Below are 21970 nucleotides of genomic sequence, written 5' to 3'. Positions count from 1 at the left end.
TGAGCTTCTCTGTAGTGCCTTCTACAACCTGCTCACTTAATTACAATTTTCCTAGAGTTATGGTAGCTTAGCCAGCAATGAATTTTGCTGCTGTATGCACACCTGTAACAAAAAATTTACATGCTTCAATGAACTTAAGTTGCATCTGCATTACCTTGCATGCCTTCACACAGGCGCCTGCTGTGAAACTGTGAAATTGTGAAATTGTAAAATAACCTTTCTTGGTTTTGTATCTCTTATCTTGAGCCATTCATAATAATGTTAGTTACTTAGTAATTTATAAGTAATGCTTGAAATGTCATAAATGGAAATATTAAAGAGAAGTACTCTTTTGTGCAATCATTTTAACTGTTTCTCTGTAAAACTTGTTATGTAGCAAAGTGTCAAGCTATGATGGAGGAGATCTGCATAGATAAAGTTTATTTTAGCAAGCAGATTCACTTACAAATATTGTAACAGTCCTTGCTGGTGTCCAAGTAGTATATATGGAGAATACACTGCTGTGTTGTCTTGAGAGAAATGAGGTTATGAGATTGGATTTAAATGGCGAGATGGTTTGCAGACCATGCAAATGAAGGCGATTGATGCGCAAAGGCAACAGACTTAATAAGATTCTTCACTATTCTTTGTTTTACATAATTGAGGCCTCTGTTTCTGGAGTTTCTCTTTGCTCTTGGTTGTTCTGAAGAAATGGCCCCATGCAGCCTTTTTCTCAGTTGAATTCTTTGGGTTAGACCCATGAAGGAGCTTCAGAAAGCTGTGGAATGAAATCCAGGTTGGTGCATTTGGCTGCTCAGCACAGGATTTGGAGACGCTAGTGTGAGTGGGAATTGTCTAAGGAAGACAACAGAAATGCCAGGGTGCATTTAAAATTTCCACGTCATGGGCATCTGATTTCAAACTGTAGGAAAATAGTTTAATCAAATAATGATTTCCAGGCCTGAAACTCCTGGGCTCTGGTATCAGTATTGCATTCAGAAATTAGCAGGAATTACTTCTTTTAAACCACTCAACTGTTACTGTTTCTTTTAAATGGCCGGTGTGCCATTGTGTGCAGCTGTTAATGTGTGGTGATAATTTTTGACTCCTCTTGGCACAATATCACTTGGAAAACTCAGAATTTCTTCCAGGAAGCAGTACATAGCATGTCTTTAATGTATCTACATCCATGCCTGTACGGTCATGGAATAAAATAATTAAGCAGTCTTTGGAGTAGGGATCTAAACTCTAATCGTACCTCTTTTAAGATGTGTGTTCTGGTTACTGGGTAATGAGCTTGCTTTTTGTCTTTGGCCCTCGTTTCTTGGAGTCTTTTCCACATGGTTTCAGGAAAGAAATGCAAAGCACTCTTGCCTCAGGAGAGTTTATAAGCAAATGGCAAGAGGCTCTTACGGAATACAGGAGATTGGCTCTAAACCCATTTGGATGGAAGAGAATACGGACTGCAGATCTCCTGCTGCCTGGGCAAGTGTGGCACCTTGCAAAAAGGCAGCATCAGTTTACTTCTAAGAATAAATGCAGTTTAACTTTGTAAAGCCTAATCTCATCACTGAATGTTAGACCTGCTTGGAGCATGACCCCTTGAATGGGTTCTGCATAGATAGGACTTATGCAGAGGTGTGTTTAGTTAGAGAAACCTTGCTGGGCTTGGTGCACAGGCTGTGGTATGTGCCAAAGCAGAATTTTAGGACTTAACACACACAAGCTAACATGTATGCTGTACAGGTTATTGTATTTGGGAAGCCCATTGCATCTGCAAGGTAAGATACAAGGCAATGGATGTGTTGCATTTTGAGTGAGAGCTTGCACAGCATTGCTGTGGCTCAGATGATATACAGTAATTCAGAACGGTCATGAAGAGACAGCAGTTGGATGAGCAAAAATGACAAAAAAAGCCCCCTGAAAAAAATATCCCTCTACATATATATTTGGGTTTTTAACTTTATGCACCTTGAAAGTAAACCAGAAAGAGACCATTTTGATTTCAGTGTAGTCCTGACTTTCTTTCCAGAGAGTTTCAGGTTTGTTACTCCCACTCCCATAACTCTTCTCTCCCCACAGAAAAGTGGTTCTTCTTTGTATGTTTGCTTTTAAAGTTGCAGTGCGTCTTTCCAGTGGGGCCAGTGTTGGAGGTACATCTTATTCCTGTTTGTGTGTACATTTAAAAAAAAGTGTCCTATGCATGAAATTGCTTTTAGTCCAGGTCATTAGGAGTAGCTGAGGGGTAGGCTGTAACCTGAATTTGCCCTACAGAAGTTGAAGATGAGGTGACATTTGTCCTCTAGTGCTTTTCTCTGTTTGTGCTTGGCTAACTCGTGTCTTTGCATGGATCTGTCAGCACAATTACAAGGATACAACTCGTGTTGGGCCATCCCATTTCTGTTGTACTTCTCAGAGCACCTAAACAAATGGATTGCCCGTGAAACAGTCGTCCCCCTATTCGTCACCCTTTCGTTAAAATTGCAGTTGTGCTAGAACTAGGGTGTATAACTTGGGAGAATATGTACAGAATGACATCTGTTGTGGACAGGAAAGAAGTAGAGCAAAGGCGCATGGTCATGGTTTGTGGTTTGCAGGCGGGGTTCTGTTAATGACATTCTCATTAGAAGTTCTTATCCTAAGTGCTGTTTCCTTTTGGCTTTAAAATTGTCTGCATGACTAGTACGTAAATAACCTTCAAGTGACATTGCTTTCATGTCATAGCCTCAGAAACATCTATTCTAGGTGAGAGAGCACATACAAGAAATCCCATTAGTGCAGTTGAGAACATTGTGGAAGGCCTTTTGGCTGTCCTTCCCGAGATGTTTCGGGCAGATCAGTGCGCAGCCACTTTGCAATTTCAGGGTGTGAGTTTGAGGGTGTGACACTAGAGATATTTCTCCATTGATAGTTGACATGTGGATTAGTAGAGTTATCTTAGAAGGAACCTTCATTAGTTGCTCCCGCCGCCCCATTTGTGGTATGAATGGCCCCTACAAAAAAAATCGTGTTTTGTTTGTCACATCGTTACATCTGCATAGGCCAGAGGATGGTGTGTGAGACCCCATTGCCTTTTGAAGAAGTTGCGGGGAAGTCACTGGGGAATACCAGCACCATATATATGTATATTGATAGATAGTATGGGGGGGTATGTATATGGTTCTCTATATACCTATATGCACACATTTATTGAGACTCTATGGACTGCTTTTGGATACTTTGTAGCTTATATTCTAAAGTAAATCTGAAGGTCCTGGTTATCCAACAAAATTTTTTGCCATGCTTGTTTTTTGGGTGTTTTTTTTCTCCTTTTCTACTTAAATGAGCTAATAGGCTTACAGAAACACTTCAGGTAGCTGAATGTGGAGAAATAAAGGAAAACATCTGAATGATCAAGGTTGAATTCAGGTTTTCACCTTTGGGATTTTGTAAATCAGTTCTGTGTTACAGATTTTAATAGAAATCTGCTTATACTTTTATACCCATTTGTGCAGTGCCTTGCTCTCTTACTGCTGAGTGCCCCAAATTCAGTGTGGGAAAGCTGAGTTCATGTCTCATTAAATGACACGTGCCTGCCTGTCTCCATGGAAGTCCCTCCTGCCACTCTTCAGTGCTATCTAGCAAGCAAGACAAGCTGTGATTTAGTGGAAAACTGTGATCCAGTATTAGTACTGCCTTATGATATCTTTAATATCAGGATTTTTTCCTGTAGTGGCAGTGATTGCTGCTCTGAAGAAGACAGGGTGTGCCTCGTTCCCCTGTGAATCATACATTAGTCAGACATGCTTTGCCCTGTATGAACTGCTTGTGGAAACTGTATACTTGTGAAATCTAGCTTGCCCACGGTATCGTTTTTTTCGTGTGTGACTTAAATATTTGCTTCAAGTGACAATGGTAGAATAGATCTGATCAGTCTGAATAAAGCCTCACCTTTGCAAAAGTTAATTTTTAAAAAACCCTACTGTTATTAGATTGTGCATTTGGAGAACTGACGGTTTTTATCAACTTTTATTCATTTTTTAACTTACTTTTTTGTCTCACCTATCACATTTTTAAACTCCATTTTAACTGACCAATGGGCAAGCAGTGGTGGCATTCCTGATGCAGAAGGGAGAGTGTGGCAAGGAGGTCTTGGTACACTAGAGATGTGAAGCATTGTGTTGGAGACTACATTGCAGACTTGCTGATATAATACTTTAATATTCAGAGACCAGAAGCCATGTGGGGTTCCCCCCCCTTTTTTGGAAGCCTAAAAATGTGACTTTTTTTTTTTTTTTCATGACTCAGGAAACTTCTTGCTGAGTAGGCCACAGTATTTTTATATATGCTGATTTTATGTCTGAATATGGTCTTTTTATGTAAAATGCATCTTTCATTTGACTGTTTTTGTTTCAGTCTGCTGGCTGCGTGTGTGTGCTGGGCAGTCTCCCACACCACAAGCAGCTAAGCAGCCTGTTATGTGCAACAGTTTAGCTTTTGTTTTCTTTGAAATACTGAGTTTCATAATCAAACAGTTTTAACTTTTTTGCTTGTTAAGGCACTTCTGATCTAGTTGTAGGTTTATGTAGCCTTCGGGCTCTGAAGTTCCTGTGTAGATTTAGCTTTAAAATCTACGTGCCACAGTTCCTGATTTGCAGGGGAAGGTAGAGGGAGTAGAGGGAGTGAGTCAGTACTTGCTGGTTTTCTTAGTAATTTTCTTGTGGCACTAAAAGCCTCTTAAAACAATATAGATACAGTGAACAGTTTTATTCTGCATGACAGGTTATAGAAGCACCAGTTTGTGGAATTTTTGATATTTCTTTTAGGAACTATTTAAGAAGAAAATAAAAAAACCCTTGTAGCTTGAGTCTGCAGAATCAGAGTTGCGTGTCCTCAGTTCAGGCACATACAGTGCATAATGCTGATCTCTTCATGATGTGTGGATTTCTTTCTCATATTTAGTTTCTTTTTTCCATATTTATCTTACTTTGCCTGTGAAGCTTTCTTTTTCAGTAAACATTCCTGTTGATCAACATGAAGTCAAGTTTTTTTTTGTATGGTTACTGTCAACTGCTACAGTGTGTTACAGACAAGATCAGATTTACAGCTTCAAAAATGCTTTGCAAGAGAAGTATTTTTGGTGTTAGATGAGGTCCTGTGCTGACTGCTTTGTTATTTAGAGAGAAATATACCTTCCTTTTGAGGATACGTTTCTCTTGGCCCAGCACTAATGTGTGTAATTAATGTCAGCGATAGAAATTGTGTAGGCGTTAGCGGACATGTGAGCAACTTGTGAACCGCTGCATCAGTAGCATCACAGCAAAACCTACTGCAGCAGCACTCCTCTTCTAGCCTGTAAAAACCACCCTCTTCCTATATTTATTGCCAGGCATTTTGCTGTGTTATTGACATAAATTTATGGATTGTTAAAGTTAGTACTGCCTTATACCGCCTAAGATCTTTCAGGTTTATATCAGAGTGCTGAAATTCTAGAGGTGCTACTACAGTGTTTCATGCTTTTGCTGATGGTGCTAATTTAGTTAGTACAGCTGTCTGACTGTATAAAGAAAATGAGAACTTTGTCATGTCTGTGTTAACAACTTGTGCATAGGCTGTATCTCTTTAATGTAGTGTGTGGTTTGGTCTACATGTTTTAGAATTTGCCTATGCTGCTGTTAACTATTTTGTAGCAACATTTCTAGCAGCTGGATAGTTTTGGTACTGTGAGTTTTGTAGTTATTTTTCATGAACACATTGGTAATTTCTTAGGTTTTCTTACATCATGACAATGAAAATGCTGTATATATCCATAGTACGTTCTGGAAGTTGGGTGAGTGAAGGTGTGTAGTTCTCCTCCTCTTGCTTTCCTTAGTCTTATTAAACACATTTTCAAGACTGTTTTCTGTTTGTTAAATGGAATTTCTTTTGCTATCACTGTCATTATCAGAAGTCAGTACCTGCCACCTACAATAGTACATCTTGAGAAATGCTTGTGAAGTAATGATGGCCAGCCCTGCCACATGCCCGGTTGGCAGTCCGAGGGCAAGGGAATTTTTTCCCCTGTAGATAGCAGTTACAAAAACACTTCTACCACTAACACTTATATGAAAATATTTCTATAGAAATGCTAACTGCTGAGCAGGGGAGAACTATTTTGACTCTAAATTGCACTCCTAAGCTTTGATAAATTGAACTACATACTATGTGTTCTGTAGTAAAATTTTACTTGAGTAGAAGTTACAATGATGCTTGATTTGTGGTAGGGAGCATTGTTTTATCTTTTTAAAAAAAGAGAAGTTCTTTAAGGGTTTTTTTTGTTTGTTTGGGTTTTTTTTTTGTTTGCTTTTTTTAAAGGAAAGTCGGTGGGTCTTTTTGATATGGGAAGAGAGGTATATTCATTAAAAGAGGGAGATGTCTTTGGTATTTGTAGTATTAAATCTTATAACATAACCTTTTTTGTCTCAATAGGTATACAAAGCTTGGATATGCCGGTAATACTGAACCCCAGTTCATTATTCCTTCATGTAAGTATTTGTTACTTGTGTATGAGTGCTGAAGTTACACTTAAGAGTTTCTATAACATGCTGTGTAAAAAAAGCAGTTAAAAACGAGTAACTTGAAAAAACCTGAGTGATGACAGAGTGATACCATGGTTCTGTTCTGTTTTGCTATGGATGCTTAATTTAGAAAGATACATTCATTAAAATAGTATACTAATATTTGAAGTGTCGTTAATTTGTTGGAAATTGAAAACATATTAAAATACAGTAGCATGACTATATTTACTTTTTAGAAGGTTCTTCCCCTATTAGTGATTTATCAGGTAAAACTTTAGTTGATTATAACTAGAAAAAAAAAAATTGGATGGTTTGTTTTCAGGGTTTAAAACGTTATACTTGCCAGGTATTTTTCACTATTACAGCTATGTTAATTTACTGTGTTTTGCAAATAGAACAAGAAAACATTTAATTTTTTTTTTCCCATGTAAAATTGCTTATTTATTTGCTTCCTGTGTTCTGAACTGTTTCTCCCAGTTAAAGTGATATGGCTCTACTCTAGAGAGTGGAACTCATTCAGCTTCCTTTAGAAATGCTTCACCTTTTGACCTCCTACACCACTTTGCATTTTGTCATTGTTCATCTGTGCCAAAGTAATCACGTATTACATCCTGGTAAAAAGGAGTAATTAGTACACCCAGTTTTCCTTGTAAATGCCACAGGAAAAGAGCTAGAACTAATAATACTTAAGCACAGTCAATGTAAAATAAAACTTGGTAGTTCAGGCTCTATGTTAATTTTTCCAGAAAACATGGTTCAAAAAGCAATTTTCATGGAAAGCTAAGGTTAATTCACTTAATGCATTCTCCTGTTTTCATAGAAGTGAGAGAATCCTTTCAATCTCTTCTATATTGGCTTCTAATATGTAGCTCTTAATTTGTTTAGTTTTCCAAAAGAACTTCATTTCATTTATCTTAGTGGCATATAAAATATACTCCTCAGTTTTGTTTTTCACGCAAAAACTGGTTTTAAAATTAGATTTAGAGAGTTACTGAACCATTGGAAAACAACTTAACATTGCTTTTTAAACTTCGTAGCAGTATTTAAATTAAAAATGGGCAAATGGTTATTTTATTTAATTTCAGATAGATGGAGTTTACATACTTTTTCTACATCTTCAGATTTTGTTTATTTATTTTTAAAATCACTTTCTTCTTCCAAAAAAAGAGAAGAGATATCATGATGCTTTAAACAAATTCTGGGAATGAAATGACCTGTCAGATCATTAAGCAGAGAAATTTATACAACAGGGCTGCTATTAAAGTAGAAGAGAAAGGGGGGAAATGAGATTTTTTGACAGCTTTTTGATATAGTGTGGTGTATTTAAAAAAACAAACAAACACTCTAGTCTAGATGCTCCTACAGCTGAAATGGTCCTTGACTGCAATTCTCTTAATGAAAAAGGCATTTTTCTCATTTGTAGTGTAATTCAAGTTAGATAATTACACTAACTGCATGAGTTTGCATTAATCCTCAGCCTCAAATGAAATAAAATAGTACTGGTGTAATCTACATTAGAGAAATTAAAATAGAGTATAGCAGTACCTAGTTTCAAAGTAAAATGTTACAAAAAACTGTGGATCTTTTCAAAACACTTTGGTGTCTTTAGTTTCCTTAATATTATCCCCAGTGGAAAAATTGGTTTGGTTTCTCCTTTGACTTCTAGCAATGGTGGTTGCATTTTTATCAATTTGATTCTCTGAAAAATGTTTGCTGTTAAAACAGGTTCGAGCAGCATTCCTTCTGCCTTGTTCACTTGCTGCTTATCTTATTCACTCCTGCTCTTAACAAATTTTTATCTCCTTATGTTGTGTTCTTGAGTTTATTCTGAATATGCTTCTGTAGAGATGCTAAATGCTTGCTTGAAAAATGAAGTAAATAAGAATATATTGGGCCAATTTTTTGAAGAGATGTGGGTTCACTGCTTTCTTCCCTGGCTGCTTTTTAGATCTTAGCAGATCATTAATTTTGCCTGATTTTTATTCACTTAATCCTTTTTTTCTGTCTGTATGTTAAAATAGGAGTCAACTTCTTTCCATTATGCAGTAGTACTGTTGATTTGTCATCTATTTCAGTTTATCTTTGTTAGTTTACGTGTTAGGTGGCCCTTTCTTTACCTTTAAAAGAAGAAAAAATGGGTTGAGTAATTGATTTGATGCAAGTATGTCCTCTGTTTTCTAAAAGCTCTTAATTCTCGTGCCAAGCAAACCAAAGGCAAGTGCTCTGAGATACCACTGGAGTGCTGCCCATCTTCAGCCTAGCTCTGGTTTCAGCAAGATTTATTTTCCCATTTGTGTTTTCAGGATATGATGCTTGATTCAGGTTGTTTCCTTCTCATTTCTGACTTTCAAAACCAGGACTGAACAGGCTAGTGTTAAGGTCAGCAAAATATTGAGAGCTCTTGTTTTAGGCTTTTAACAGGGTGGAACCACTTTGACTTGAAAGTTTCTATAATCCTCTGACAAGAAATAGTATTTTAGTTGAAAATTCTTGAAGATAACACCCATCTGGACAGAAAAATTTCCCAAAATGTGTAAGCTCTGTAATGATGACTTGAAAAATATTCGGCAAGATTCTTGTTTTCACTTGCAGCAAACGCTGGCCTTGCGACATCTCCTTCCCCACGATTTTAGCTTCTACTTCCTATTTACCCCCCCCCATGGTATTTGGCTTCCTCCAGCCTTTTGCTTCCTCTCTGCTGTCCTGTAAGCTGCTACAGAAGTTACAGTATGATTCAGTTTTCTTCCTGAAGAGCTCAAAATAATGTCTCCTGTTTTAATCCTGTTCAGTCTTTCACAACGCTTAACTTTTTAGTTTCTCTGGCTGCACAGCTCTGCTTTTGTTGCTCTTTATGGGAAGAGAAGGGGGAACTATGAGGAGCATCAGTGAACTAACGGTGCTTTACCCTAGCATGCTATTGATTTCCAAATGCGATACCTGTGCTGCCCCGTGTCCGGTGGGCTTGAGGCTGCAGCAGCTGTTTTCATCACTTTTTTTAATCTTAGTTGTGAGCAAACAGAACTTCTTACTGAAGGTGAAAATAATTCTGCCTTTGAAAGAGCTTGTGGATTACATCCTTTGAATAATTGAGGCTGATATTAATGCTTCTTATATATATGAATTTCGTCGTTTGTGTAAAGGATTGCATTTAAAGGCAATTAGTAAGACTTGAAAAAATACAGCAGGTATTGCTGGCGCTGCAACCCTGGTAGCCAGGAGGCTGATGCAAAAGATGAGAAAAGGGAACATCTGTGTTCCTGTGATATCTAATCACTGATCGTGTGTTTAGCCTTAGCCAGTATTTTTCTGATAAAAATTTTCTTCTTTATTTATGATGAGTAATTATCCTGGAAGGAATAAATTGTCAAGATAAAGCTCTTAACTTTTGCCAGTTATTCCCTGAAGTGAAGGAAGAGATTTATAGTCTTTCTTAAATGAAATTCTCCATCCTATTCTTAATGATAAGATAGGAGTAGGATTTAAAGGGAGAAGTTAAACATAGGCTTTGTGAAAATCTGTTTTGAAGCTTCTAAAGGTGCATCATGTGGCCATACAAATTTCTGTCCTTTTAAAAATACTCCTTTTATTTCTGTCTGATTTTCTTTTTCTGTATGCCTTACGTTTTCTCCTACTTCTTCCTTCCTGCCTTCTTTTGTACATGTTATTTACTTACTTAGTTGCTATTTAGTCCCTTTTGTGTGCCATATCTCACTTTCATAATATGTCCAGAAATCAAATTGGTGCAAGTGAAGTAAAACATCTGTTTATATAATGGCAACATGTTTTCTTTCTTGTTCTTTATACGACTTCTATGACTGCATTCTTCTTTTTTATTAGCTGAGTGTGCAGAAGATTAGCACACTTTTGAATAAGATGAGATCTGTAGGGATACCCTAGCTTATTGATTCTTTTTATATTTTATCTCCCTGATTGCATGTTGAGTGTCTAACAATTAAATCTGTATTTGGGTCTGTACTTTATAAATCCTAATTCTGTTTACCTATGATTGGAATTCAAATTATCTGTGTTTTATTTAGCTCTTCTGTGCTTATGCCTGAAACAAAGGATGAATACAATTACCTTGTGTTCCTATTTTTGAATGTTGGGGTTTTCTCCTTTTTAGTGCAGGATATATGATCTACGCTATTGTGTTTGTTCTCTGTTAAAGGTATTGCTATCAAAGAATCAGCAAAAGTGGTCGATCAAGCACAAAGGAGGGTTTTGAAAGGTGTTGATGATTTAGACTTCTTTATCGGGGATGAAGCAATAGAAAAACCAACTTATGCAACCAAGGTATTAAGAGAAATGTTTTAAAATAATTTTCCAATACTCTTCAGAAAGCATCAGCTATACAGTAAACAGCTTCTTAACAATGCTTTTTGGTTAACTTTAATCTTATTTTCTTATTAACTCTGTTTTAATGGAAAATAAGGTTTGGTATTAGTTTTGTTGACCTTCTGGAGCCTGTGGGAATTTGCAAAACAGTACATGAATGTGTATTTCTTCTGAAGTGAAGGGAGGCTAGGACAGTGTTAAGCAGAAATAACCACATTCTTTCATGTTCCTTGGGATCCGCTATCAACAGTGTCAGAGTCGGGATACTGGGCTAGGGGGAACCTTTGGTTTATCCTAGTGCCACCATTCTGTTGTACTGAGAAAAGCGCAGTGTATTGTCTCTGCTATTCAAGGTTGGAATCTGAATCTTGAATAGGTGTCAGATCAGAACAGGGAAAACCTAATGCAAGGTTTCTTGCATCTGTAGAAAATATGCTTTTACTGCAGTTGAAAACACTGATTTTTATTTTTTTTTTTTTCTTATGTTTCCAATTCTATTTTGATATTCTTCTGCAACAGTGGCCCATCCGCCATGGTATAGTTGAAGACTGGGACTTGATGGAGAGGTTTATGGAGCAAGTAATCTTTAAGTATCTAAGGGCAGAACCCGAGGATCATTATTTTCTTTTGGTAGGTAAAACTGTGTTACTTATGAAATTGCGTATGATTAGTAAGAATATTTGTGCTGCTTTATGTAATAATTCTTAAATATAAATATGCTTATTTTGAAAACTAAAGTAAATATGAATTACCTGGAACTTTCCTGATCTGGCTTATCCCATCCAGGTTCTTTAATTTTCTAAAGATGTCAGAGTGTCTGAACTGCAAACTTTTTCCTGTTCTCTACTTGTTTCCCTCCAAACTGTGTCTGCTTCATCACTTTTTTTCTATTGCTTATCCACTGAATTCAATGATCAAGTTTACATTTTTGAGGCAAAAAAGTACTTGTATGTTTTGACTTTAAAAACAAAATAATTGCAATTATGTACAACGCTGCCACCTGGATGATGTGTCTAGAGTGAATTTTTTGGTGAAATCCATAAGATTGATTGTCATATTTGGGCAGATTAACATTGACCTTAATTCAGTTCTATTGTGAAGCATCTGCTATTCCTTAGTATTTTATCTGAGGCCATTGAAATAGACAATTTGTTTTAGTGTGACATTTGTAGAGCAAGTTTGGAATTAGAGGTGTTGGCCATACTTGTTAAAAAACATCTAATGCAATGATCTTCTCGAAGCAGGTCTAATGAGGTCCAGTTGCTCAAGGCTGTGTCCAGCTAAGCTTTGAATATCAACAAGGATCAAGATGCCATAACAACTCTGGGCCCCTTTTCCAATATTTGACCACCCTCATGTTACCTTTTTTCCCTCTTAGTACCTACTTAGGATTTTGCATGTTGTAGTTTGTCTTCATGGCCCCTTGTCCTGTCACCTTTGTGAAGAGTGTGGCTTCCTCCTCTTATTACCCTCCTATTACATAGTTGATGCAATGCAAGAGTGGTAATTTTTTTTTTCCTCAAATATTCTGTAGCACTAACCAAAATCCTCTTTCAGAGGAGAGACTTAATATTAAGTGTGTTCGGTATTTTAATGGAAATTATAGCATAGTATTGTAGCGTATTGTATGTTATTGTTAGCTTCTCTCAGTTGGGTACATTTCTACAGCTGATCATGTCAACTTGTTTTATAGTGATTGCTATCTGAAGAAAAACAGCTTTTTTTCTTTGAGTCACTGAAATATTTTTTAAAACAACTGTCATTCTTTAAATGTGCTAAACTTCATCCTTTGACCTGTTTAGATTGATAGTCCTTGGTTCTTTCAAGTGAAATCAAAAGTTGTAATGGGCTAACCAACCCACAAAGGGGACCTTCGATGTAAATTCTTAAGCAGTAATTACTATAAAGTTTTTATTGCACTTCTGTTTTTCTGTTTTCACTCAAACCATCATGTTTTTGCAATGCAGTTTGCATAAATTCTGTTATTGTCAGACGAGTTTCTAGATTTTCTTAATTGCACCATTTGCCTTTAAATGCACCCTTTTCACATTACTATTTTTACATGCTATTGTTGTTGAATGACTCATCTTTCAAAACTTAGGATTTGGTGATTTTTTTTTTTTTTAAAGTCAAGTGTTTGATTTGAATGTAAGTAAAACTTGGCTTTTTTTTTTTTTTTTTTTTTTTTTTTGTGTCTCGCAGACTGAGCCTCCATTAAATACTCCAGAAAATAGAGAATATACTGCTGAAATCATGTTCGAGTCTTTCAATGTTCCAGGGCTATATATTGCTGTTCAGGTAAGGGAAAGGCTGTTGAAAGTTAGAGCCTACAGTATTTCTCCTTGAGCTAAAACGAATTTCACTATGAAAATTATATGACTGGTGTTTGGAATACTTTTATGTACTTTTGGTTAGCAGTTTCACCACTATGTTTGACACGCATTGATTCTGTGGTACTGTTCTTCTGTTACCTGTATAGAAGGCCTCTAAGCAGTAGAGTATAATATCTGTTGCATCATAAATAAATAATAATAAAAAACCAAGCAAGCAACACACCACATCATAATAATGGTATTAGGCCAAGAATTGAATCCCTCTCATTATGAAGTAGCAAAAAAGGTGTTTGAACATGGCTAAAAAAGCATCAGGCAGGAGTCAAAAAACTACATTTATCCAGCCTCTTTTTCATAAGCTCTTGTTTACCATATATAATAATACTATATCAGTTTCCATGCTGTAAATGACCATGAGGGTGTCAGTCTGGGTATTCTTTGGAGGGGTAGTAGAAGGTGGAATCTGCAATGCAGTGCTTTTATTAAGATCTGTTTTCTGTGTGTGTTCTTTTATAAGGCTGTCCTTGCCTTAGCTGCATCTTGGACGTCAAGACAAGTAGGAGAACGAACGCTGACTGGCACAGTTATAGACAGTGGTGATGGTGTCACTCATGTTATTCCTGTGGTAAGTATACATCAGAACTATAGAAACAATTTAACTTGTGAACAGTTTGTCCTGTGACTTCTCTGAAGTTTACACCTACACAGACTGAAGTATAGCTAGGAATGTCAATAAGATGTAGGAAACAATTGATAAGTTAAACCTTCTATAGGTAACTTTTTTTAATTGTACTTAGTAGTTCAAATTGCTGTTTAAAACGGTTGAACTTTTCCTGATTTGTGTTTTTTTTTTTTTTTTTTAACTGAAGTTAAGAGTAGGTATTCTATATCACTTGAACCATTAAGCTCCTTTGTAGAGTGACATTCACTTGACTTCTGGAATTTTTAAACATGTTGAACAAATTGACAGCAATAGCATATCACTTTATAATGAAATAGATAAAGAGGAATTAACAAACACCTCTGTAGTGAAGCTAACAATAGTGGTACATTTTTACTGACTTTATTGTTTTCTGTGTTAGAAAGAACTTTTTATAGGAATGTAAGTTGTATATAGGAAATTCTAAGCATTTAATATTAGTGTGATATCTGGATTTATCTGTTTGAATGTAGCAGGTCTGGTGAGGTTGAAGGCCAGTCTTGAACACTTTTGGTTTCTGCATTTAGACAAGATATTTTTAATGCCCCCAGGATGAGTGTGACTTAAAGGGTAGACTGATGGATGAATACGGGCCAGTCTGATGTTCTAAGCAGTCTCAATGTGCTGAAATGATGCATTTTCTCCCTGCTTTCAGAAAATTAATTTTGGTTCATGTGGATTGTAACGTCTTACATCAGTGGCTGTGACTGCAGAGCCACATCATTTATTCTAAAATAATATTTCGCGATACAAGGTTCCTTGACCTTTTTGGTAAGAGTAACCTCATTTTGAAGAGAAAATAAAGGCCAAGGAACAGTGAGTATAGCTATTTGTCTGCCTTATGTACTAGTGACCTTTCTGTTCCTCCTAACCTTGTAAGAACAATGAACCAATGCAAAGCAAAATACTTTAATAAGTAAAATAAGGCTACTGAAGAATTGGATTTCTGGTAATTAAATGAGCCAGTCTTAAAAGGCTTCAATCTCACAATCACAGGTAGTGAATAGGAGTTTAGACTCCATGTCTTTCTCTCTCCTAAGCTTTGGAGGAGTTCTTGTCAGTATCTTTCTCCCAATTAATTTTATTTATAGGCTGAAGGATACGTGATTGGCAGCTGTATCAAACACATTCCAATTGCTGGGCGAGATATAACATACTTCATTCAGCAGTTGCTGAGGGAGCGAGAAGTAGGAATTCCTCCTGAACAATCCTTGGAAACAGCTAAAGCAGTGAAGGTAATGTGAACATTGCAGGAGTTAATGTTATTTTAGACCAGAGCTTGATATCTATTTTTAAAATACAATAATCTCTTAAAATCATCATCCTTCCAAGTAATGGTGCTCTGTTTCTAAATAATATAAAAATGTCTAGATAATAAAGTAACGTGAAATACCTTAAACTTAAGATTGGGTTATACTCAATTTGGCCTAGAATTTCACTCTTTAGTCTTTCACTCTTCACTTCTCCCTTTTTTCCTCCCCTCCCTTATTATTACTATTGTAACATTCAGTAGGAAGTGTTCTTGGTGGGATGTGTAATGTAAAGAGCTGTAATTACTTTTTTATACTTTCTGAATGTTGATATGTTCTTTTTTGTAATGCAAAGCTATTCTGAAAGACATTCAGCTTAAAGTACACTTAAACTTGTTTCTATGCAAGTTCTTCAATATACTTTAGAACTCATTTCTCGCTGTTGTAGAAGTTTAGAGGAAAAATAGAAGAAAAGTAATTTAGCTCAGCAAGCTGTGCTGCTTTCAGTGCTGCACAGAAATGATTTGTAGTAGCAGAGCCATTATCGAACTGTATACAGTAAGTGTCAGTTCACCCATTTTTGAGGCCTAGTCTGTATCTGCCAATTTAAAAATCTTATTTTTTAAAAAGTGTAGTTATTTAAACTTTAAAGTTCATACCATCTTCCCTGCTCTACTTAAGAAGATACTTCTAACTGTACATATTCAATTTTCAGGAACGCTTTAGTTATGTTTGCCCTGACTTAGTAAAAGAATTTAACAAGTATGACACAGATGGTACAAAGTGGATTAAACAGTATACTGGAATTAATGCTATCTCAAAGAAAGAATTTACCATTGATGTTGGCTATGAGAGATTCCTGGGGCCAGAGATTTTCTTCCATCCTGAGGTAAGTTGATTTGAATTGTCTACACATTTTGTTTTAGGTGCATTTTAGATGATAGCACATAAATAGTATTTACAAACTTGTAAAGAAGGGGTTATCCTGACTTATATTTCTCCTTATTTGTAAATAGATATCAGCTATTGTTGTAAGTCAGTGTGTTTTTGATCCTTGATTGCTAGTAATCTTTATACAAATTCAGGTTGATACCTAAACAAAGCACTATATTTTAAATTTTTAAAGTAAATGGATTACTAACCCCATATTTTCTTCTTGCAATTTTTAATAGAATATCCAGGTCTCACCACATAGTACCCTGTTTTCTTACCTGTCTGTTGAAAAGTCAAGTTTCTAAATATTCTGTTTTCTTGCCTTTATACCCTCAGTCTCTCTTCCAGTGTTGGGAAAAATTAAAAGTGAATAAAGCCTTTTTTTTTTTTTTCTTCTTTCTCCCCCTCTTCCTGCCCCGAATCCCTGTACCTTCTTCTGTTGCAGTTTTTTTCACGTTACACTGTTTTGCCTTGGTGCTCAGCATCTGAGAAGGGCATATATTCTTTGACCTATTACAGCTAACAAAAACTATCTAAGAGAACAGCTTATAGAGCTTATATAAAACCTAAAGAGATACTTTAGGTTTATTATTCTATAAAATCTTTTATAAATGGCAGCAAAAATAGCTAACATAAGTAATTCTATTATTAGTTTTCATGATGTCTCTAGTATAATAGGATGGTTCTTTCCATTCCCTTTTTCTCTCTGCTCCCTTTCTTTTGCAATACATGGTCCTACAAGTTGACTTGTCTTGATTTTATTCTTGATTGTAGTTTGCTAATCCTGACTTTACGCAACCAATCTCAGAAGTAGTAGATGAAGTTATTCAGAATTGTCCCATTGATGTTAGACGTCCTCTGTATAAGGTCAGTAGCTATAATGATTTTTTTAATACATGTTTTAGAAAGATTGTGTTTTTTATTGAAATATGTATTTGAAACTCTATTTAAAAAAAACAAACCCCAAATGAACCATTTTTCTAGAAATAAGTCCAATATGCAGAAGGCTTTATGTTGTTCACTTACACTTTTTCAGAATGTGATGTTTCATTACTCAAAGTCTCATTTAAAAGAAAAAGAAATAAGGGAAACATAAATCTGAGCGCAGAGAGTGAGATGTATTTAGGTATAAATGGATTTTAAAGCACAGCCAATTTTGATGTGACAACCTCTTTGTGAATTCGTATTCTGTCTGCTGAAGTGTTAGATAATTTAAAACAAAGTAAAAGCATACCTGCTAACTGTAGTTTTAAAAACTATGTTTAGAATTTAAGAAGTGGGTAAAGTTGAAGACTTGTGTTTTTGGAAGTGATTAATAAGTTTTGTTACTCAAAACAGAATATTGTCCTCTCTGGAGGCTCAACCATGTTCAGGGACTTTGGTCGCCGTTTACAGCGAGACTTGAAAAGGACTGTTGATGCCAGACTGAAACTTAGTGAAGAGCTTAGTGGTGGCAGACTGAAGGTTAGTTCTTGTAGCTAATGCATTTAACGAGCATCTTTCTCTCCCTTGTTACCTGGAAAATGCAAAAATAAGATATTGCAATGATGTTCTTGTTTGTTGAAATGTCTTTATTTTCATTTAAAGTTCTTATAGAAGCTTTTCAGAGATTTGTATGTTGTAGAGAAATGTAGACTGGTATTGGAAAATATTTATATAATCCTTTCGTTGTAGGAAGCTACAGTACTATTTCCCCAGCTATGCACTTGTGCTGCCTGTCCCTTATTGAACTGAATCAGTCTCACCTAATGAAAGGATGGGACTTACACCTGTTATGTAAAAGCAGTTGGTCGCTCCCCAGCTTTTTTTGTGCTTAGTGCTTATTGATTACTTGCAAATCATTGTCCTCAGTCTTTTGAACTTAATAAGAGAGATGGAGCAAGCTCATTGTCAAGCCACCAGGGTAGTCAGAGGGCTGGAGCACTTGCCCTGTGAAGAAAGGCTGAGGGAACTGCCTTGTTTAGAGAAGAGAAGGCTTTGGGAGTCCTAATAGCAGCCCCTCGGTATATTGTGGGAAGATTATGGAGAAAGCGGGACCAGGCCCTTGACAGTGTTGAGTGGTGGGTGCATGAGAGGCAAAAAGGTATAAATTGAAACAAAGGAGGTCCAGCTTGGATAAAATGAAAAACTTTTTTACTGTAGGGATAATCAGGCATTGGAACAGACTGCCCAGAGAGGTTGTGTAGTCTCTGTCCTTGGAGGTTTTTGAGATTCAGTTGGATAAAACTCTGAATAACTTCCTCTGACCTCGTAGCTGACTCTGCTTTGAGCAGGAGGCTGAACTAGAGACATTCTGAGGTCCCTTCCCACCTAAATTATCCTATGATTCTATGAAATGACTTAATATTTTCACTAAACTGCGTGATCCTTAATTTATGTTCTTTCCACGTTTGTCCTCTGATCTAACTTTTCTGTTTTTATGTATGCAGAGTCAACAGAAAAAGATACCAGCAGAGCTAAAATTTTGTGTTTTTTTCCTTTTAAGGCAAGATTGAAGTTATTTTCCTCATTTATTTTTTTTAGTAGTAATCTAGCTAGATGAGCTCAAACAATCCTTAAAACCCCCAGTATAGCTTCATAACATGCCATGTAAACAACTCTGAAATTTCAGTTATATACAGCTCTCTGCTTGAGGTAACCTAGTTTATTCTCAGTTCCCCTTACTAGACTTTTACCACTGAGTAAGGAAGCAGGGTATGAATAAGGAAATCTGATGCGATTTTTCCTTGTTCAGCTTACTAGGCATTGCAAGTAATCACCGGCTTGAATTTTGAAAAGGTATTAAAAAAGATTTTTAAATACTGTTTCAAATTGTTCAGATTTCAGCAGGTTGTACTGGAACAAACAAATTATTTCTGAAACTGTTACATACGCTGCCATTTTTGATAAGCACAAGTAAGGAATGAAGGTTTGTGTGGATATGGAGGGAAAGGGGCTAACTGGAATGAGTGTTGTAGTTTTGAAAAGCATGACTGTGTTGGTCCTAGATAAACTTTCAATCTGCAACTGATGCTTTATTAAAATAATGATATGAAACTTAAAAATTAGCTTTCTAAAGTGTTTTTTTGCAAGGACTAAGTAGTATGGTTCTATTCTTACAACTGCATAAACAAACAGTCCCTCAAGAAATTCAGCAGAAAAAGAATGTGGATAATTGGAGAGGAACACTGTAGTGGAGCTCTTGGGAGAAAATTGGGGTGAATGCAAGTATCTCTTAATGTCTGATAAAGTAGGTAACTGGCGATGTATAAGCAAGAGCTATTTCTTAGTCTGGGCCGTACAAGAGAAAATCTGATGCTATAGTTGTAAATTTACATACCCAGCATTTAAGAAAATACAAATTTGTGAAAAGCAAGCTTGGAATATACGCTCCTTTTTTAAAAGATCTAATTTTTACCAGCAAAAGTGACTTTTAATGTGTTCCTTTTTTTCCTTTTATAGCCTAAGCCCATTGATGTACAAGTCATTACACACCATATGCAAAGATACGCTGTTTGGTTTGGAGGATCAATGCTGGCTTCCACAGTAAGTTAGCTATAAAGCTGAGCATGTTTTAGTCATTCTGGCTATGCTTTTGGAGTTCTCATCTCTCCTTTACTTCATATTAAATGTAGTTGGGGGGTTTTTGATAAGCCTCAAATAGGAAATATACCCTCCCTGCCCCCTTTGAAGTTTTTGCATTAGACTTTAAAGATTTGAAAGAGCAAATGAGAGCTGAATTACAGATTTGAGTTGTTAAATAGTGCATTTTAGTTTTGTGGCAAAATACACTGTTTGCATTGGTGTTTAGCCATGTGTGATGTAAAGTTAATTTCACGATTTCCAAGTTATCTGTATTTGGTTTTTTCCACTTGCTACATAAATGTTAATATTGTTAAAATAAGGTGTAGTACTGTTGACTAATTTTTTTTTTTTCCTTCCCTTTACAGCCTGAATTCTACCAAGTATGCCATACCAAAAAAGATTATGAAGAGATTGGTCCTAGCATCTGTCGTCACAACCCTGTGTTTGGAGTCATGTCCTAAAACTGACCTTGGAAGGGTCAGGGATAGGGAGGTGGGGAGGAGGAGGAGGAGTAGGAGTCTTTCTGATTACTTGTTTGTCTGATGGCTGGTATTAAGATAACAAACATGACTTGACAATAAGAAAAAGACCAAACACAATTAAGCAGGATTATTTTAATAAGTGTCTCAACATGCGGATGTAGTGGAAAGCCAAAATGATCACGTTTTTTCTTTAGATTGATTATTTGAACCTGTGCGTAACAAAACAAAAAAGTGGATTTTAGTTCTTTCTGTGCCCTGATATTTTGTATATTAATGAATTATCCAAGATTTGATGGGATTTGATGGTGTGTAGATAGTCAGCTCTCTAATGCTTCCGTTGTACCCTTTCATGGGTGCAATGCAGGAGCTTGTTTATATTTCATACTTTTTTATACTTTGAGGAAAAATATGAATTAAAGAAACTGTAATATTTGAGGTAAAAAATTTACCAGTGACCAACTTGAAAGTAAATTAAAAGAAAAAAAAGTCATGACTCATGCAACTAGTTCTTGCAAATCATGACCAGTCTAAATCCTGGGTTCCATACAATGCGAGTGCTTTTGGAACTAAGAAGCTAGTATCTTGGATTAACCGATGCCTGCTAGTGCTTTCTGATTACTTGGTGCATTTTCATACTATCTCTTGCTTTAAAAAAAAAAAAAAAAAAGTAAAGACAAGACTGTTGGACCAGTATTGCAGTTCTGTAGTGTCATTTCTAATTAAACCAAATAATCAGGTTATCAAAATTGGTGTATTTAAAGCCTAACACCATTCCAATAAAGGCACAAAATTTCTTTTTATGTTTGTGTCAGACTTGTTAATCTCATTACATGGGAAATTGTGAGCATGGGTTCCTACATATCCGCTATGATTTTTGAAGAGTAAGATTGGTCTGTAAGGTAGAGATCATTATGTGCGTTGTGTAAACTGAAGTGTGAGCATTTTAGAACTGCAGTTTATATGTTCATCTAGATAGCACTTACCTATATAAACCTAACATCTCCTCCATTGTTAGGTTTGTTCATCTACTTTGTTCTGTAACTTCCCCCCCACATACTTTCTTTCAAGTGGTGGTATACAGGAGACAGCACTGCGTTTTAAATCTCTGGTTTTTCTGCAAGAAAATACCATGTAGATAAAAATAAAGTGAAAACAATCTCTTTCTCATTCTTTCTAGGAAGAATGCTTCATATATTGAGTGGAATTACTTACAATTTCTGTTAATATTTGGTGAAAGAAAACTTAGACACTTCTGAACTCACAAACGTAGTTAAGGTTGTTTACATAGAAGACCACAAGAGGGAGATCTCTGGGTTTCTACTGGGTTGTAAAGATGCCTCAGATTTTTTTTCAGAGAAGTTTATCAATTGCCAGAGCTTCTAGTTGCTTCAAAGCATGATAAATGAGACTCCAAAACAAGGATAAATATGGGAAGGTATTTTTACAGCAAGCATTATAAAACTTCACATGCTGGAATCAAATAGAATCTTAGTGCAAACAAGAAAATGTTAAATAATTGTATTACAAAACTGTATTATTAACATCTCCCTCTCAAGGATACAATTTTTTAGAGTTTTTCAAATAGTGACTTTTTGAGTCATAACTGCTGACTGATTCATGTGGTAAGAAAGACTGATAGGCAAATATATGTAAAATAAAGAAGTTAATTTAAGCTGTGCTTTTCCAACAGTCCTCTGGTTCTGCAACTGTATCGTGCTCTAGTGACTGGATTTCTTGATACACTGCAATGGCCTGAAGATAAGACAAGGTTGTGTTTTTCCCCTCTAGGAGGTAGAGTCTTAAAAATTCACTTGAAAAACTCAAAAATTCCTGATACATAGATACAAAGCATAGTGAG

At 36.0% G+C, this 21970-nt stretch overlaps 1 protein-coding gene across 1 annotated transcript in view; it reads left to right on the top strand.

Moving 5' to 3' along the window:
• ACTR3 (actin related protein 3) overlaps positions 1-20912 on the top strand; it is a 31419-nt gene extending 10507 nt beyond the window's left edge. Inside the window, exons 2-12 of the mRNA XM_030018051.2 lie at positions 6427-6482; positions 10684-10808; positions 11370-11480; positions 13053-13148; positions 13701-13808; positions 14975-15118; positions 15849-16022; positions 16841-16933; positions 17405-17530; positions 19508-19591; positions 19996-20912. Of these exons, the coding sequence (XP_029873911.1) occupies positions 6427-6482; positions 10684-10808; positions 11370-11480; positions 13053-13148; positions 13701-13808; positions 14975-15118; positions 15849-16022; positions 16841-16933; positions 17405-17530; positions 19508-19591; positions 19996-20091 (1213 nt within the window). The 3' untranslated portion in view covers positions 20092-20912. The remainder of the gene's footprint in view (positions 1-6426; positions 6483-10683; positions 10809-11369; positions 11481-13052; positions 13149-13700; positions 13809-14974; positions 15119-15848; positions 16023-16840; positions 16934-17404; positions 17531-19507; positions 19592-19995) is intronic.
• Positions 20913-21970: the final 1058 nt, after the last annotated feature.

This window comes from Aquila chrysaetos, chromosome 6 (assembly GCF_900496995.4).
Source record: "Aquila chrysaetos chrysaetos chromosome 6, bAquChr1.4, whole genome shotgun sequence".
NCBI lineage: Eukaryota > Metazoa > Chordata > Aves > Accipitriformes > Accipitridae > Aquila > Aquila chrysaetos.
Note: the sequence above shows the minus strand (reverse complement) of the source record. Positions and strands in the feature narration are given on the sequence as shown.